Below are 19,912 nucleotides of genomic sequence, written 5' to 3' on the forward strand. Positions count from 1 at the left end.
ATTAAAAAGAGTATTAGTAATGTATTTTCGAAGTAACTGGCACATACGATGTCCTTTATAGTTTTGTTATGACAGTTAAAATTTATGAGCATTGAAAACAGTGAGTATTTAAGATTTCTGTAATTTGCAATAATGTTGAAGTAGTGTATTTAATGCTATTTTAAGGAAGTATATTCTGCATTATTTGGTGATAATTGCCATTTACACAGTTATACTTTAATCTTAGAAAAGAGTTGCAGAGAGTCAAAGCAACAATGCATGTTTGCTCTATATTTTGTTAAAATGGTTCTCTTCAATATTTAAAATAACCAAAGATGTATGGTTCTCCCACAGCCTACAGTTTCTTGCTTTCGATACAGAAGCATCACATGACATACTTCGAGTGTGGGATGGTCCACCTGAAAATGAGATGCTCTTAAAGGAAGTTAGTGGGTCTCTTATTCCTGACGGAATTCACAGCACCCTCAACATAGTCACTATCCAGTTTGACACGGACTTTTACATCAGCAAATCTGGATTCGCAATTCAGTTTTCAAGTAAGCTCTTTCTGCTTGATTTCTAAATGCAAAAAGAAATGTTTTATAATTAATCCATAAAGATATACTCTTATACATTCTATTTTTTAGTATTATTTATCTTAACTATTAGTTCTGGTCTTATTTCACAGCAAGTGAAACAAATATACTTTGGAAAACAACTACAGTTTAACAGTGTGTATTCATTATCAACTCTTTCCCATTACTTAAGCATTAATCCTTAAAAAATAATGGTGTTAAAATAATTTAACTGAAGAAATAATCATATCACAAAATCTTGTATGTGTTGGGAATGCCTCATTCAAAAATGCTTGGGACCAGAAGTATTTCAGATTCAGAATTTTTAAGAGTCCGTGGATATTTAAATTAGCCTAGTGAGATATTTTAGGAATCAGACAACAGCCTGAATAAAAAATTCATTTATGTTTCACATACACCTTAGAAATGTGGATTGAACATATTATCATATAACTATTTGTGCACCTGCATTTTCACTGTGCCTGATTGGAGGAGATCAGGTGTGTGATTTTCCTCACTTGACACTTTATGCTTATTCAAATTAGGTATGCTCAGTCTGGGATACCATAACATCATAATATTTCAAAGTGTGTTATTTAATAGAAAATAAAGAATTTTGATTTATTTTATATAACATAAAATGAATTCATAAAAGAATACTATACTATAATAGTAATTCAATTATACGTTGTTAATATATAACATAATATGTAGTAATTATATAATGCTAATATAAAATAACATAAAATTATGAATTACTATACAATCAATATAATTATTAATGTATAGTAGATAAGAAAATATATAATGTAATATACTTTATAAACTTTATTACATATTTTATTTTTATTTTTAACATTATTTTTATTTTTATGAATTACAGTTTATTCACTTTGTATCCCCCTTTAGCTCCCTCCCTTCTCCTCTCCCAATCCAACCTTCCTCCCTCTTCCCCACCTGTGTCCCTCTCCCAGTCCACTGATAGAGGAGGTCCTCCTTCCCTTCCCTCTCATCCTAGTCTATCAGGTCTCATCAGGAGTGGCTGCATTGTCTTCTTCTGTGGCCTGGTAAGACTACTCCCCCCTCAAGGGGAGGTGATCAAAGAGCAGGCCAATCAGTTCATGCCAGAGACAGTCCCTGTCCCCATTACTATGGAACCCACTTGGAAACTGAACTTCCATGGGCTACCTCTGTGAAGGGGTTCCAGGTCGTCTCCATGAGTGGTCCTTGGCTGGAGTATCAGTCTCAAATTTTTTGGTTCTGTTGCTCTCCTTGTGGAGCTCCTGTCCTCTCCAGGTCGTACTATTTCCCACTTCTTTCATAAGATTCCTTGTTCTCTGCCCAAAGTTTGGCTATGAGTCTCAGCATCTGCTTTGATACCCTGCAGGCTAGAGCCTTTCAGAAGCCCTCTGTGATAGGCTTCTGTCCTGTTCCCTGTTTTCTCTCTCCTGGATTGTCCATCATCTTTGCCTTTCTGAATGGGGATTGAGCATCTTACTCAGAGTCCTCCTTCTTGATTAGCTTCTTTATTTTTTTATATTAATTACAGTTTATTTACTTTGTATCCCAGCTATAGCCCCCTCCCTCATTCCCTCCCTATCTCACTCTCCCTCCCTCATCTCCTCCCTGCCCCTCTCTAAGTCCACTGAGAGAAGAGGTCCTCCTCCCCTTCCATCTGACCTTAATTTATTAGGTCTTTTCAGGACTGGCTGCAATGTCTCCTCTATGGCCTAGCAAGGATGCTCTTTCCTTGGGGGTGAGGAGGTCAAAGAGCCAGCTATTGAGTTCATGTCAGAGACAATTCCTGTTCCCCTTACTAGGGTAATCCACTTGGATGCTGAGCTGCCTTGGGCTCCATCTGAGCACGGGTTCTAGATTATGTCTATGCATGGTTTTTGGTTGGAGAATCAGTCTCAGAAAAGACCCCTGTGCTCAGATAGATATATTTGTTTCTTGTGGAGCCCCTGTTCTCTCCAGATCATACTAACTCCCCCTTCTTTCAGATGATTCCCTGCACAAGGTTTGGTTATGAGTCTCAGCATCTGCTTTGATATACTGCTAGGTAGAGTCTTTCAGAGGCCCCCTATGGTAGGATCCTGTCCTGTTTCTTATTTTCTCCTACTTCCAATGTCCATCCCATTTGTCTTTCTAAGTGAGGATTGATCCTCTTACCCCAGGTCCTCCTTGCTTAGCTTCATTAGGTGTATAGATTTTAGTATGTTTATCCTGTCTTATAGGTCTGGTATCCACTTATAAGTGAGTATATACCATGTGGTCTTTCTGCTTCTGGGATACCTCACTCAGGATGATCTTTTCTAGATCCCACCATTTGGCTGCAAATTTCATGATTTCCTTGTTTTTAATTGCTCAGTAGTATTCCATTGTATAAATGTACCACAATTTCTGTATCCATTCCTCCATTGAGGGACATCTGGGTTGCTTCCAGGTTCTGGCTATTACAAATAAAGCTGCTATGACCATATCTGAGAATTTTATCATTTATTATAAGAATATTTTTGTATAAGTATGAGCATTCAAAGAAAAGGACAGTCATGACTACATATATACTGTGGCCTCAGTAAAATAGTGAGCTTCCAACTTTATGAGAACATTCTAATCATTAGCAGTTTTGTGGCTTTGTTTATTGTTTTCATTTACGCTATCATTCAATCTCATTTTATTTGTTTTTCTTTTTATATATTAAATGTTTTAAAGCATGAGTAAGATGCCAGAGAAGTGTTCAACTCCTATTCTTTCTAATGGGAATTTGACAACATTTTGATTTCTCTGTATTAGTAATACAGAATTAGTGTCTTAAATGGCTACTGTGATGGGGTTGTGTATATACTCAGGTAAAATGTGCTTAGATACATGAGTAACTGACTTTAAAGTATTTCTAGTTTTTGCATTCTTTCCTGGGGATTGTTTTTATTAAACTTCTGTTTGTAAAATTAGTGGCTTATTTTTATCTTGGCTGTTTTTGTAGTTCATGTTAAAATTGTAGAAACATTATCTGTCATAACAAGATTTGAATGAATCTGCCTTTATATTAGATGATTAGAAATGTACACTATCGCTTGAATCTTCCAATGGACTTATTAATGTCACTCAAAGCATAAATTTGTTATCAATATCATTAATTAAAGCAAGTTACTATCCTGAACACATTTTGTAATGCACCTGTTTAGAGAGTTTCTAAAGTAAAAACATAATAATTATTACTATTTTAGTGCATGCAGTCTTGATTAATTCCAAGAACCATACTTTTCATTTATATTCAAAATCTCATTCAATATTGACTTAAATATATATATTTATATATATATTTATATATATATAAATATTAAATATATATTTATAAATATATATCTATAAATATATATTTATAAATATATAAATAAATATATATTTAAATATAAATATATATATTTAAGTCAATATTGAATGAGATTTTGAATATAATATATATAATATTGAATATAATATATAATAATTTTGAATATTATATGTATATATATATATATATATATATATATATATATATATCTCCAAGTGTCCATTTCATGGATAAGTACACAAAAGTCAGAAAGTCAATTGCTTTATTAACAGTTATATAACTTGCTGATATCTAGAAAATGGTCCATGTGTGCTGAAAGCGGATGAATATCAGGCTTAGTAAATAGAAAATGTTTAACAGTTATCATTTTGTCATTATTGCATATATTATATATACATTATTGCTGATATATACATTAGTCTGTTAGAGGAAAAATGAAAAGTTAACCATACATTTTTAATTGCAATATAGATCTACAACTTAGTCAATTTGTCATCTGACCAAACACTCCATCAAAGGTTATTTTGTTCTCAAAGAAAGGTGTTGTAGACAATTTAAACAGTGAAAAGGAATGAAGTGAAGGGGGAGAGAGTCAGCTTGCATGTTGGAAAAGGATATTTGCCTCTAGGTCTAACAATTTTACCATGTGTTTTAGTTAGGCTTTCTATTGGAAAAAAAAAATACCAAGTCGAAAAGCAAATTGAGGAGGAAAAGGTTTATTTCAGCTTATAACTCTGAGGGCGTACCCCATCTTTGAAACCAGTCGTGGCAGTTTCTCAGTAGGCCAGATCTTTGGAGGCAGGAGCTGAAGCAGAGACCAAGGAGGAGCATGGCTTACTGGCTTTCCCCTTATATCTTGCTCATCCTGACTTTTCATACACTCCTAGAGCACCTCCTCAGTGGTGGCCCCATCCACAATGTGCTGGTCAATCCCATATTAAACACAAATCCATGAAATGCCCTACAGACACGACAACAGGCCAATCCTATGGAGGCATTTTCTCAGTTAAGGTTTCTTCTTTTCAAAAGACCATACCTTGACTCAAGTTGACAAACACACCCTTGAAGCAAAAAGCCTAATTTTCTAATGGAAGTAGTTACAAGGAACTGTAGAAAGTAGCATGTATTTTTCCAATGGTATTAGAGGGGATGTGAATGAACTACCCGCAAATCATCTACTAGCGTGGGACAAAGTTAGCCTGCAGATCACAGTTGACGACTCCAGAGCCCACTAAATTCCTCATTCCTCAAAATTCATTTATTCTGCACATATATTCATTCTAATAGAGTCAGTTGACATACTTTGTTAACATATTAAGTACATTAATCCCATTATTAGTCTACAAACTTATCTTTCCTTCATTCAATTAAATCTACACAAAGATATTATATAGACTCACATGCTTGTACTTTCTTTCTCTGTCTGTCTGTCTCTCTTTCTCTCTCACATACACACACACACATACACACACACACACACACACACACACACACACATTACAGAGGCTGTTGCCTCTGGTTTCTTCCTTCTCTTTAAATGTTGCTTCTGATATATTCAACCAAATTTAGCATTAATATTCCCTCTTTGATAAAATGTCCACTAATCTTGCCTTGGTTGTCATGTTTTTCATATAAAACTTTTCTAGAGAGCTTTTAATTATGATTTTTTGCAGTGACAAAGGCAATATGAATTCTTTGGTTTAACAAAATATCTCATTAAACAGATTTTGTTAGGAGCAATAATGTAATTTACTGACCATACCCAACAAACTTTTTAATTGTACAGATAGACATTCATAACATTTTTGTTAATAAATATAAACCAGGAAAGTCTAGAAAATAATAATTCATTGTCATATTTTAGTCAGGTTTTTATTGATCATCCATTTTTTTCCTACTTTGGGTTCTTTATGAGTTTAAATAAAAAGTTAAATGTGTTGAACAGAAGTGATTTCCGTGTACTTGTTACATAGGACCTAAATTTACAAAAGAAGAGTTCTGTGGCTGTTGATTGATAGTTTTGTCTGCATTTTAGATATAGCCTCCCAGCTTTCATTTGTATACCATTAGCTTATTAAGGAAGACAATTCCCAGCCACCACATGGTGGCTCATAAACACCTATATTGAGAGATCTGATGCTCTCTTCTGGCATGCAGGCACACATGCAGAAAGATCATTGCATACATAATAAAAGTAAATAAATCTTAAAAATACAGTATTTATCTGATAAATTTTACCAAAATATTTAAAACTTTTACAGTTATAATGATAATAATAGTATAGAAGGGAACCACTGAGATGTTAAAGATAGTAAGGTTACAGAATTCTAACAATTTTTGTATACATTTAAGGTATTATTTATGTAAAAAAAGAAACAGAGAACGTACATATATCTGGTAGTCACTCAGTCCCACAAGGCTGCTTGTTGGCAGCTGGTTTTTTGTCTACACTGGAATCCCAAAGATGTAGGTTCCACAAAAAAATCTGAGCACAGGGGTCTTTCCTGAGACTGCTATTCCAACCAAGGACAATGCATGGAAATAACCTAACATCCCTGCACAGATGTAGCCCATGGCAGTTCAGTATCCAAGTGGGTTCCATTGTAATAGGAACAGGGACTGTCTCTGACATGAACTGATTGGCCTACTCTTTAATTTCCTCCCCCTGAGGGGGAAGCAGCATTACCAGGCCACAGAAGAAGACAATGCAGCCACTCTTGATGAGACCTAATTGACTAGGATCAGAAGGAAGGAAAAGAAGTCCTCCCCTATCAGTGGACTTGGGGAGGGACATGCAGGCAGAGGGTGGAGGAAGGGAGGGATTGGGATGGGTGGAGGAGGGAACCACAGGGGGGGGGGGATACGAAGTGAGTAAAGTGTAATTAATAAAGAAAAAAAGAAGATGTAGGTTCAAATGTCAGTGGAGGAATAGGTGTGCTAGGAAGGCAAGGGCAAACAGTCAAAGAGCAAAACCGTCCTTTTTCTATGTCCTTATATAGACTTACAAAGGTATGGCTCATATTAAAGCTATATCATCCCACCTCAAGATTCAAATGAAAGATGTGTGCCTTCTGGCTTTAAATTCTGAATCAAAGGTATGTGTCTTCCTACCTCCAACATCTGGACTAGAAATAGATTCACCCACATAGAAGAATTAGTGAGAAATGGGATGATGGATTAGAATAAAAGTCAGATATTTAGTATAATATATTCAATTACATAATTTTAAAAATTTGAACTATATGATCATATAAATTAAAATATATGGGTCTCTGATTCTTTGTCTTATCTTTTGTGTATTCTTTATGTACCCTTGCCAATCAGTTTCTATTTTTTTTTGCTCATTAAAACAATCACTGTTGTTTATTGAAAGACAAACTAATCTGTAAGAAAATGATGAGATACAGAAAATGCAAGTGTCTTTTACAAAAGAAACTAGTGAAATTCATGTCACCAAACCCAATATAATGTGAATTTACTGTAATATAGGTTGCATAGCAACTTTATAGTCTTCACCAAGCCGCCATCCACAGCCGCACAACTGCTACTGTATGACCTGTTCATGCTTTGTAAATTCTGTCACTTTGCCTCTCGATGTTATAATGTGCCAAGCACTTTTGCTTAATCAGAGCTACTTAAGTTTGACACTGCATCTTCATGCTGTCCTAAGCCCTGTCCTGGTTTCTCAGCGGTCAGCTTCTATATCCCCTACTTAAATTTGTAATCTGCCTGTCTTGTTCCACTTCAGTTCTACAGGGAGGTATCATGCTGTCACTTGCCCACATAATAGTTGATTTTGACAGAGTGTTTTCTCTGCTCTTCACTCTTTGACCTCTCCATTAAGAATCAGTACCTGCTGGGTAATACAAGACACTAAGGCTCATAACTTCTGCTGTTGAAAATTCTCAAAGAAATAAATAGCTTCACTAGGATAGGTTGATATCTGACAGCCTTAAAGGACGGCATGACACCACTGCCTTTGTTCCTGTCCTCAATATTGTTTGATGCACTGGGTAACAGTCAGCCAGACACTCACTTCATTATCCCTCCATATTTTTCCTCACACTTCTGCCAGGCTGGCTGTCAGAAGCAAAAACTGCATATCACTTTACTGTTTAAAAGCATTTAAAGCTTTGGGTTCAGTTTTAAGTGAAAATGCTGGCATTAAACGTAAAACCTCAATATTATGGAGCTGTTCTAGTTTTCTTGCTGTTTCTGTGATTAAAAAAAAATTGACAAATTCCAAACTCTGTGACATGTTTGAACCATGAAAAGCTTGCAGGTGACATCGAGGAAAGTCAAGACAAAGGAAAGTCAAGAAACAGAGAACAACCGTGGAGGAATGCCACTTATTACCTTGCTACCCGTGGCTTGTTCTGCTATCTTTCCTGTACAGAGAGGCCCATGTGCCTAGGGATGCTACTAGCCACAGTGCTCTGAGGCCTACTACATTAATTAGCCATCACTAAGATGGCCCAGAGACATGTACACAGGATAGTCTGATGGGTCAATTCTTCCACTGTGGTGTCCTCTTCTCATGTGCATCAAGGTGACACCAAATATTAGCCATCAAAGTGCTCAAGCCACCTACCAGCTTCATGCCCTCACTATTTATTTATATATTCTGTCTGTCTGCAGTACTCTGTAAAGAGAGCATACAGTCTAATTTCTGCCCTTTGTTTTTGGAAACACGTGCATATTTTTGAAAAACTTATGCTCATATTCAAAATCAGTAAATTCTCAGTCGTTTTCCAAACCCAAGTGAACAACACTTCTAGTGTACATAAACTCCTAAACAGAATTAGTCACTACACTTGCCCTGGTATTTGGTTTGCTCATAGTATTTGTAGTTTGTATTACCCTGGAATAGTGTGACAAGTTCAGTGTTGGTCCTATATTTTCCATTGTTAATAAAGAATCATAATAATTTTCCTGTTAAAATGAAATATACTGTGTGTCTTAGGTCTCTGTTCTGCTTTTAAGTATATCTGGTAGACTATGACCTATGTTTGCAGTGTCAGAGGAATTACAACACAAAGCTGAAGCTGAAATACAGATACTGGTGTCAGTATATATTTGCCAACCTTTCAGATACCAATAATTTCATATATTCATTCTACAACAGCATATAGAGCATTTATAGATTAAATTATATATTACCAAATATGTTTTCCACACACACTAGTTGGTTATGGAAGGTAGTAGGAAAAGCATTTGACACCACTGCCCTGACTACCAGCTTTATGTGACAGCATGATATGCCACAGGCTCTACTGTGGTATAAAATCGACATAAAACTTCCAGGCCAGAATTTGCAGAGTTTGTGAAAAGATTGTTCTTAAAGTACAGTACATAGGAACAGAGGTAAATAGTTGAGTTGTAGACTTATAAATTACAATATACTGTGAGAATAACTGTTATTTGTTTCATAGTGTAAATTAACAGCTTTATCACAAAATGGTCTTATTATTATTTTGTAATATGCCTTTTGGTAATAATGGGATTTATAAAGTACATATAATATTTAAGATACATCAAAGATAAACTTTATGATACTACTAATCCCTATCAAAAGACCTTAAGGAATGAGAGTTCAGCTGAAGGGGCTACCATGAAAAGACAAGTCACTGATGAGCAATGCATTTCCATAAACTATCCTGACAAAGTTGAAAAAATCTTCACGGACATCAAGTATGAATTTAGAATAAATTTTTATTAGTATTTAAAAAGCCAAGTATTTCAATACTTCTAGGAACATGGTATATAAACAGTAACATAATCCTGTATATCTCAGTGTATATCATTTAAATAAATGCATAATTTACTATCAAATATGCATTGATTGTCTAAGTATAAAATATGGAATTAATGTTGGGGCTGGAGAGATAGCTCACTGGTTAAGAGCACTAGTTTCTCTTATAAGGAATTGAGTTCAATTTCCAGAACCATATGATAGCTCACAATCATCTGTAACTCCTTTACCCACAGCAGCCAACAACTTCTTCTGACTCCATGAGCATGCAGTGAATATACAAACATGCAGACAAAGCATTCATGCAACCTACCAGCTACATAAAATAAAAAAATAAATCTTTAAAAAATAAAAAATTAGTGCAATGTTGAATTAAGTATACTCTAGGAATATTTAACCCATGAGTGCCTGGTCCCACTTCCTTGGACAAGATATCATGATACTGGGAATGTCTTAAACAGAGAAACTCTTTTCATAGCAAACAAAAAGTAAAGAATGAATACAAGAAGGGGCCATGGTAAGATATGGCCCCAAACAAAATGCTGTCAGTCACATGTGTCTTTTAAATATGGCTCATACCTTAAAACTTCCAGCATGTCCCCCAAGTAACACCACCAGATGGGAATAAACTGTCAACACATTATCTGGTGAGAGACCCCTGATATTCAAATGATAACATTCCACCCTTCACCCCCAAGTGTCTTTGACCATCTAATAATGCCCATTTCTAAGAGTCACCAAAGTCTTAGCATTATGTAAAATTCCAACATTCAAGTCTCTTCTAAGACTGACATAAACTTGTATTTGTAAACTCCTATAGAAAATGACTCAGCCATTTACCTGGTATTCACGAATACTCATTATTATTATTATTATTATTTGTTTCATCTTCCTTAAAGTCCTTAGACTTTAGGCTGTAGCATGAAAGACCTCAACCCAACTCCTCACAGCATCTCTATTCTTAGGAAAAATATGAGACCAATCTCCACCATCTAACACTTTCACCCCTCTATCTGAGGCCCAGTATATCACCCATTGTGCAATGCTTACTCCATAGTGAAGCTTCTCTAGATGTCACTCCCCAAATTTTCCAAATTCCTTTCAAAAACTTAAGGAGTTAAAATACAAGTGAACATATTTAGTTATAGCCATCACTCCAGATCTCTGATGCCTGTTTTCTGTATTAATTATTTTGATTTATTGATCTTGAGAATCGAGGCCTTACAAAGGCTCAAAAAAAAAAGCACTCTGCCACTGCAATAGACTCTGGCATTTTAACCTGTTTTCATTCAGAAAGAAAATGATTCTTGTTGTTATCTAAGTGTATTTCTCAAGCCAGCTTCAAACTTGCAAACTTTCTGTCTAAGAATCTGAGTAAATGGAGAGACACAGATGTAACATCATCATTAGCAAAGAATATATAAATATTTTAACTCATGGCTTCAGAAGGTTTACTTCCAAGTCTCCTAACTCCATGCCACTGGGGAAAATAACATGATGGTGCAACCTTGGGTATGGAGGAGCTTTTTTATTACACATAAACAGTAAACAGAGAAAGGGAATGCAGGAAGGGATGAGAGCAATACCTAGTCTCCAAAGTCAGGACTGTAGGAACATACTCTTTCTAATTAGGTCCTACATCTTAAAGCTTCCATAATTTATTGATATAGAACAGTACTAGAGAACCAAGAATCATCGCAGGGCATTCTATATGAAAATCATAATTGTTAATAACTTTTATCACCCTATCCCTCAAGTGTGACCAAAAATATTCAACTTATTCTAGGATAAGTTTCTAAACATAAATATTATTTGTGTGTTTTTGCCACACTTTTTTCTTTTTTTATTAATTACAGTTTATTAACTTTCTATCATCTCTGTACTACCCTCTCTCCTCCCCTCCCAAACCTACTTTCCTTCTTCCCCACCCATGTCCCTCTCCCAGTCCACTGAAAAGGGAGGTCCTCCTCCCCTTCCCTCTGATCCTAGTCTATCAGGTCTCATCAGGAGTGGCTGCATGCATTGTCTTCTTCTGTGGCCTGGTAAGACTGCTCCCCCCTTAAGGGGAGGTGATCAAAGAGCAGGCCAATCAGTTCATGTCAGAGACAGTCCCTGTCCCTATTACTATGGAACCCACTTGGAGACTGAACTGCCATGGGCTACCTCCGTGAAGGGGTTCCTAGCCATCTCTATGAGTGGTCCTTGGCTGGAGTATCAGTCTCAGAAAAGACCCCTGTGCCCAGACTTTTTGCCACACTTATAATCTATCTGACTATGAAAAACAAGGTTCTTTCTATAACTTGGCTATTGGAACTAGTGCTGCAAAGAGTCTGTAAATATTGTCTCTCCCAGATTCTGATTTCAGTTCTTTTGGCTAAGTACCTGGAAACAAGTTTTCTGGTTCATGGGGTTCTCTATTTTGAGTGACTTGGAGAAGCTGTACACTCTTTTCCCTACTAGCTACATTGTTTTGCCTTTGCAGAGTATACAAGATTCCTAATCTCTTCCCATTTTTGCCAATGCTCCCCTTATTTTAGCATAATCCTGACAGTTATAAGGTAATTCTTGTAACTTTTATATGTAATTGTTGATCATTTTTACTTAAATGTCTTTCTTCATTTCATGTATTTTCAAACCTTGAGTCTAATATTCTGCTTTCAGTTGGCATCTAGATTTATAGCCTAAACTGGCCTCAAACTAGCTAACCTCCCACAATACCTTGGGGATAACAGGCATCCTTTAAATTAATATTAATACTCTATCTACAATCTGAATCATGTTATCATCTATAACTTATGATATAAAGGTAATTTCCCACACAGGTAAATGAAATAGTCTCTAACATTTTGAATCATAAAAGATAACTGTGTTGCTTGTATTTTCACTTTGGTTCACTTATAAATGGGATTAAGGCTATATTACCTTCCATTACGTACGTCTCTTAACAGCAAATGTATTACTTGGTTCAACAAGTATTTGCTGAAATAAATGAATGCATATGAATTGATGAAAGATATGGATGTGTGCCAAGAATTATATTAGAATACTAGGTTTGATTTGTTTTTCCATGATATATAGTAATATCTCATACCTTCATTTTCTTTAAACCTGACTTACTGTTTCATTCATGTACCCTTAAAACATAATGTAATTCTGAGAGAAGTTACATATCTGCATAGCTTGTAAAAAGAAGACACAATAATTCTGCTGAACATATTTAACAAAACTGATGGACACATATAAAGCAAAGGCTCAATCAAGAGAAAAATTTTCTATGGAGAAATCCACCTCTATGTCTCTGTCTGCCTTCCAAATATTTCCCAATTGATTTACTATGGATGGTATTTCCATTTCTGGTTAAGAAGTCCTGTTATCCAACTCACCTTCATTATAAAGGACAGAGTATGAATTATATATGAATTATATTGTCAGTTTTTAGTCAACACAAAAATGTAAAGCATAGAAATCGAAGACAAGAAAGTAAGGTTTTGTGACAGCCAAATTTGATTCATGGCATTGTAGAAGTCAGTTGAAGAACAGTGGATGTATACTACAAAATTAAATTTATGCCTATTGGTTTTAAATTCACATTTCATGATCAATAATGTCATAGAATTGGATATATAATTATTACAAAAGAACATTAGATTTTATCTAATACTGGAAAAAAACAGGTAAAATATTTCTGTGACAGATTATCAGATAAGGCAGCAAAAATCTATAGAACTGGAACAAGATGATCAATATCACTCTCTTTATGCAATATAGTCTGCTTCCTGCTTCTATCTGTACTGCTTATTTAACTGCAATAAATGCAAACTTATGTGTATTTGAAAGATCTTAAAACATTTTTGACAAATTATCAAATATTTAATGGAAACGACAAACAAGAATCAGGGAGTGTTGTTAATATGTTTTTGTTGTTGTTGTTTAACTACCCAATGCATTTTTAAGAGAAAAAAAAAACTGCAGTGTTAATTTCTGCTGGATCATTATACTTTCACTCGGTAGTAATGATTAAAGGTCTAATGGTTATACATACACATAGAAATATATGCATAGATGAAACGTATTAAGTTGCTTGTTTGAGCTTTGTAGAATGTATGTTTCCACTAGACATACAATCATAATTATATAGAAGGAAAAAGATGAAGCCAAATACATATGCTTATATAATAGAAAAGTTAAAATGATAAGAACATGGTTATACATATAATAGTGCTCATTAGTTTTCACATCATCAGCCTATCTAAAATATATTGAAACAAATTGAAATTTGATACAAACCTTCGCATGATATAATTGGAATAAGTCTCCATTGTTTTAAAATATGAGTTAATGTAATTAGACATATTAAATAATCAATTACAATTTTGTGTTCACTTATTCATTGACACATTTCACAAGTATTTATTTTCAAGTATTTCCTCTTTTACCAAAGCTTTCCTCTAAGATGATTCTTTTCTTCCTAGTAGAAAGAAGTTTTACTTAAAAAGGTCACATGCACTTGATAAACAAATACAATAATTCTCAGAGGATTAGGTTCATTGATAATATCAAGCATAATCAGGTATATTAGAAATAATTTCTATGTAATATATAAATTTTCTCATCTAAGGAGATGATCATGTGGTTTTTCTCCTTCAGTTTGTTTATGTGGTGGATTACATTGATGGATTTCCATATGTTGAACCACCCTTGCATGCCTGGGATGAAGCCTACTTGGTCGAGGTGGATGATATCCTTGATGTGTTCTTGGATTCGGTTTGCAAGTATTTTATTGAGTATTTTTGCATCAATGTTCATAAGAGTGATAGGTCTGAAGTTCTCTTTTTTGTTGGGTCTTTATGTGGTTTAGGTATCAGGGTGACTGTTGCTTCATAGAATGAGTATGGTAATGTACCTTCTGTTTCTATTTTGTGGAATAGTTTGAGGAGAATTGGTGTGAGCACTTCTTTGAAGGTCTGGTAGAATTCCACGCTGAAACCATCTGGCCCAGGGCTTTTTTTGGAGGGGAGACTGTTAATGACTGCTTCAATTTCCTTGGGGGATATAGGGCTATTCAGTCTTTCTACCTGATCTTGACTTAATGTTGGAAGATGGAATCTATCAAGAAAATTGTCCATTTCATTTAGGTTTTCAAATTTTATGGCATATAGGCTTTTGTAGTATGACCTAATGATTGTTTGAATTTCCTCTGTGTCTGTAGTTATGTCACCCTTTTCATCTCTGATTTTGTTGATTTGGATACATTCTCTCTGCTTTTTAGTTAGTTTGGCTAAGGGTTTGCCTATCTTGTTGATTTTCTCAAAGAACTAGCTTTTTGTTTCATTGATTCTTTGAATAGTTTTATTTGTTTCTAATTGATTGATTTCAGCCCTGAGTTTGATTATTTCCAGCATTCTGCTCCTCTTGGGTGTATCTGCTTCTTTTTTTTCTAGGGTTTTCAGTTGGGCCATTAAGTTGTTTGTATGTGATGTTACGAATTTCTTCTTGCAGGCACTTAGTGCTGTAAATTTTCCCCTGAGCACTGCTTTCAGTGTGTCCCATAAATTTGGGTATGTTGTGCCTTCATTTTCATTGAATTCTAGGAAGTCTTTAATTTCTTTCTTTATTTCTTCCTTAACCCAGCTATCATTGAGTAACAGGTTGTTCAGTTTCCATGTGCATGTAGGCTGTTTGTTATTTCTGTTGTTGTTGAGGTCCAGCTTAAGTCTATGGTGGTCAGATAGAATACAAGGGATTATTTCAATCTTTTTGTATCTGTTGAGGCTTGCTTTATGACCAACTATATGGTCTATTTTGGAGAAGGTTCCATGTGGTGCTGAAAAGAAGGTATACTCTTTTGAGTTTGGATGAAAAGATCTGTAGACGTCTATTAGGTCCATTTGATTTAGGGTCTCTGTAAGTGTTTTTATTTCCCTATTTGTTTTCTGTCTAGTTGATCTGTCCCTTGGTGAGAGTGGAGTGTTGAAGTCTCCCACTATTAAGGTTTTAGGATCAATGTGTGATTTAAGCTTTAAATTGATTCATTTACGAATGTAGGTGCTCTTGTATTGGGGGCATAGATATTCAAAATTGTGATGTCCTCTTGGTGGATTTTTCCTTTGATGAGAATATCGTGGCCCTCCTTATCTTTTTTGATTAATTTGGGTTGAAAGTCTATTTTATTAGATATTAGGATGGCTACTCCTGCTTGTTTTCTGGAACCATTTGCTTGAAAGACATTTTTCCAGCCCTTTACTCTGAGGTAGTGTTTATCTTTGTTGCATAGGTGTGTTTCTTGGATGCAACAGTATGATGGATCCTGTTTCCACAACCATTCTGTTAGTCTGTGTCTTTTAATTGGGGAATTGAGTCCGTTGATGTTGATAGAAACTAGTGACCAACAATTGTTACTTACTTTAGATGTGGTGTTGGTGGTGTCACTGAGTTTCATTGCTTGTCTTCTTTTGGTTTTTTTGTTGTGTAGTTATCTATTTCCTCTCTTTCCTTCGATGTAGTTGTTTTCTTTGGTTTGGAGTTTCCCTTCTAGTAACTTCCATAGAGCTGGGTTACTATGTAGATATTGTTTAAATTTGGTTTTGTCTTGGAATATCTTGAATTCTCCGTCTATGTTGATTGAAAGTTTTGCTGGGTCTAGTAGTCTGGGTTGGAATCTGTGGTCCCTTAAGGACTGTATGATTTCTGTCCAGGCCCTTCTGGCTTTCATAGTTTCTGTTGAGAAATCTGGTGTGATTCTGATAGGTCTACCTTCATATGTTACTTGGCCTTTTTCCCTTCCTGCTTTTAGAATTTTTTCTTTGTTTTGTAGGTTCAGTGTTTTGACTATGATGTGACGTGAAGAATTTCTTTTCTGGTCTAGTCTACTTGGTGTTCTGTAGGCCTCTGGTATGTTTATGGCCATCTCCTTCTTTAAGTTGGGAAAGCTTTCTTCTATAATTTTCTTGAAAATATTTTCCTGACCTTTGAGCCTGATGTCTTCTTTTTCTTCTACTCCTATTATTCTTAGGTTTTGTCTTTTCATGGTGTCCTTGATTTCTTGGATGTTTTGTGTTTGGAACTTTTCTGATTTTATTTTTTTCTTTGAGAGACGTGTCAATTTCCGCAAGTGTATCTTCGGCTCCTGAGATTCTTTCTTCCATCTCTTGTATTCTGTTGGTGATGCTTACCTTTGTAGTTCCTGATCTTTTCTCTATGTTCTCCAGCTCCTGGTTTTTCTCTATTTGTGTTTTCTTTATTGATTCTAATTCTGTTTTCATGTCTTGCACCATTTCCTTCACCTGTTTGAATGTGGACTCCTGCTTTTCAATGATAGCTTCTATTTTGTTGTCCGTTTCCTCTCTATGTATCACTAATTGTGCCTCTACTTCTTTGGGTATAATTGCCTGTATTTCTATGAGAGCTTTGTTTATTTCTTCTTTATTTGCCTTCATTTGTGTGGACATTTCTTTGAGAGCTTTGTGCATTTCTTCTCTGTTTGCCTTAATTTTCGTGGTCATTTCTCTGAGAGCACGATTTGTTTCCTCTTGGTTAGTCTCAATTTCTTTGGTTATTTCTCTGAGGGCTTTGTTCATTTCCTCTTTACGGGCCTCTAATAGCTGGAGAAACATCGTTTTGAGGTCGTTTTCTTGTATATCTAGTGAATTGAAGTGTCCATTGTTTTGTGGGGTTGCTGGTGAGGTCATTATGTCCTGATTTTTGTTGGGAGTGTTCTTACGTTTGCCTCTAGCCATCTGGTTATTTATAATCCTCACTGGTTGTTCCTCGAGATTGTAGTTTGGGCTATGATCCTCTCTTTCTGTTTTCTGGACTGTTTTTTCAGAAAGATGAGAGAGGTTCACTGCTTTGGGAGTGTGCACTGTGTTTTCAGTTTTGCCTAAGTAAGGAATATGACGCTGGTACTATTCGAGTGCGCTTTTAGCGGGCGCAGTGTGCATGTGCGGATTCTCTGACTATTGCAGTGGCCTGCAAGCCACTATTACACAGTTCTGACTGAGATCCAGGGATTGTTTGCCTGAATTACCCTGGTGGACCCGCAAGGCAGAGCCTTCAATGTTGGGGTCGCTATCCCAAGAATCCCTATGATGCCCACACTAGGGGTGTGGGGGGCAGGGATTTCGTCTTGTTGCTTCTGTGGAGAGGCCCTGTGTCTGGGGCAATCTCTCCCTAGAAGGCTCACTCACTCTCTTGCAGGACCAGTTGGAATGCACAGGGGTTCCCCTTGCTCACTACTCTTTGTTTTGGTCCTGCTGCGGAAGTGCACGGGTAGGCTAACAGTCAGCTCTGTGACACTGTGGCCGCAGGACTCGGTGTCCACCTTTCCTGTGTGCTGCCTCTTTGTCCTTTCCCTCTGCCAGGGGGGATTATGTTGACTGGTCCCTGGGTGGCGCAGAAAAGAGGATGAGTGTACTTAATCCCAGGTCCCGGGCCCAGATCTCTCTGCCAGAAGCAGCCTGGTGGTAGAATCTATGTTTGCTGATTCCAAGAGAGTACCGGGTAGGGTTGAGTGTCCTCAGATCCAGAGCTTGGGTTTCTCTGCTAGGGGCCGCTGGGTGAGCTGGAGAGAGGGTGCTGTGTCCTTGGCAGGCTGCCTCTCTGTCCTTCCCCTCTGACCTTCTCCTCTGCTAGGGCAAGCTTATGGAGGTGCTCTCAGGGGAGTGCCAGCAGGCTTGGGGCTTCTCAGTTGGATCCTGAGCCCTGAGCCAGCGTTTCTCTGACAGGGGGCGGGGGGCGGTGCACCGGGCGCCGGTGATAGAACTCGCTGCTAGACCTTACTCGCTGGACCCAGGATAATCTCAGGACTTGTAGAATGACCACAGTCCCAGATCCCGAGCTGAAGTTTGTTTGCTAGGAGTGGCAGGTAGCACTGGAGTTCCGGCACTGTGAAGCCACTGTGCACCTCTTTATCCTTCTGCTCCGCTGTGGCAGGGTTATGGCGGCGTTTGGGGAGTGCCCGAAAGGATTGGGTTTTCTCAGCCCCGATCTCGGGTTGGGGTACAGACAATGTGGTCTGTGGCAGATTCTGCTGGACGCCTCCTGCCTCCTCCGAAGAGGGAGTAGGGATTTTGAGCTGGGCGCGCAGTTACGCAGCTGCAATCCATGTGCTGGCGGGAGCTCAGTTGTGATGGCGGCAGGTACCCGTGGTCGGAGAGACCTTCCAGGGAAAGACTGGGTGACCCGTGACCAGTCTGGCAACTTTCCTTCCCCGCGGGTTTTGTTGCGACGGGGACTCTCAGCCTCAGGCACCCATGTGCCCACCAATCAGCCTGGGAAAGTGATCGGGACAAGCAAGCTTGTGGCACCAGCCCAGAGACCCAAAGCCTGCATTAGCTGGGTTCTCTTCCGGGTTCTGGCTGGGCAGCCGAGAGTGGACCCGACCGATTCCCACGCCGTGGGAGCCTCCCCTCACCTGGGAAACACGATCGATCGCTGTTGTTTTAGGGCCCAGAGTTCAGTCTCCTGGTCGCTGCTTGGAGTGTGTTGTTCTGCTTCTCAGACAAGGTGTTGTCCCGGCGCCGCCATCTTGGCCCCTCCATCAAAAAGTATTTTATAATAACGCATGCAGAAAGATTCACTTATATATAGATGTTACAAAAGGGTAGTTCTGAAATTTTCCCTATAAAAATATTGCTTATAAAGTATCGCTATAAAATTATATTACTTTTCAAGTCAATTTATTCTACAGGTAATGAGAATGTTAAACAAAAAAATAAAATAGATTCAGTGTATTTATTTTTAGCACAATTCAGAATGAGAATTAAGCATCTTCCCTAGAGTGCTCCTTGTCGTTTAGCTCCTTTAAGTCTATAGATTTTAGTATGTTTATCCTATATAATATGACTAATGTCTACTTAAAAGTGAGTGTCTCTCTGCTTCTGGGATTTCTCACTCAGGATGATCTTTTCTAGTTCTATCTATTTGCCTACAGATATCATGATTTCCTTGTTTTCAATAGCTGAGTAGTATTCTACTGAGTAAATGTACCTCTGATGCTTAATTCTCATTTAGAAGGGAAAACAAAATAGACACTGGAAGTGGTAAAAGAGTGGCAACAGGATGGAAGCCTAAGACAGATGTCTTCTAAAAGACTCCACCCAGCAGAGGGTTGAAGCAGATGTAGAGACTCACAGCCAAATTTTGGACAAAGAGCAGGGAGTCTTATTGAAGAAGGGGAATATAAAAGGACCCAGAGGAGGGGACCTGAGCCACACAATAAGACCAAAAAAGAAAAAAAAAAAAAAAAGAAAGAAAGAAAGAAAGAAAGAA

General features: G+C 37.1%; 1 protein-coding gene across 1 annotated transcript in view; it reads left to right on the forward strand.

Annotated features, from left to right (window-relative positions):
• Csmd3 (CUB and Sushi multiple domains 3) overlaps positions 1–19,912 on the forward strand; it is a gene marked incomplete at its 5' end in the record, with an annotated part of 1,006,505 nt that overhangs the window by 657,876 nt on the left and 328,717 nt on the right. Inside the window, one exon of the mRNA XM_055626685.1 lies at positions 334–536. Coding sequence (XP_055482660.1) covers positions 334–536 — 203 coding nt within the window. The remainder of the gene's footprint in view (positions 1–333; positions 537–19,912) is intronic.

Source organism: Psammomys obesus, unplaced genomic scaffold, assembly GCF_907164565.1.
Source record: "Psammomys obesus unplaced genomic scaffold, mPsaObe1.curated_primary_1811, whole genome shotgun sequence".
NCBI lineage: Eukaryota > Metazoa > Chordata > Mammalia > Rodentia > Muridae > Psammomys > Psammomys obesus.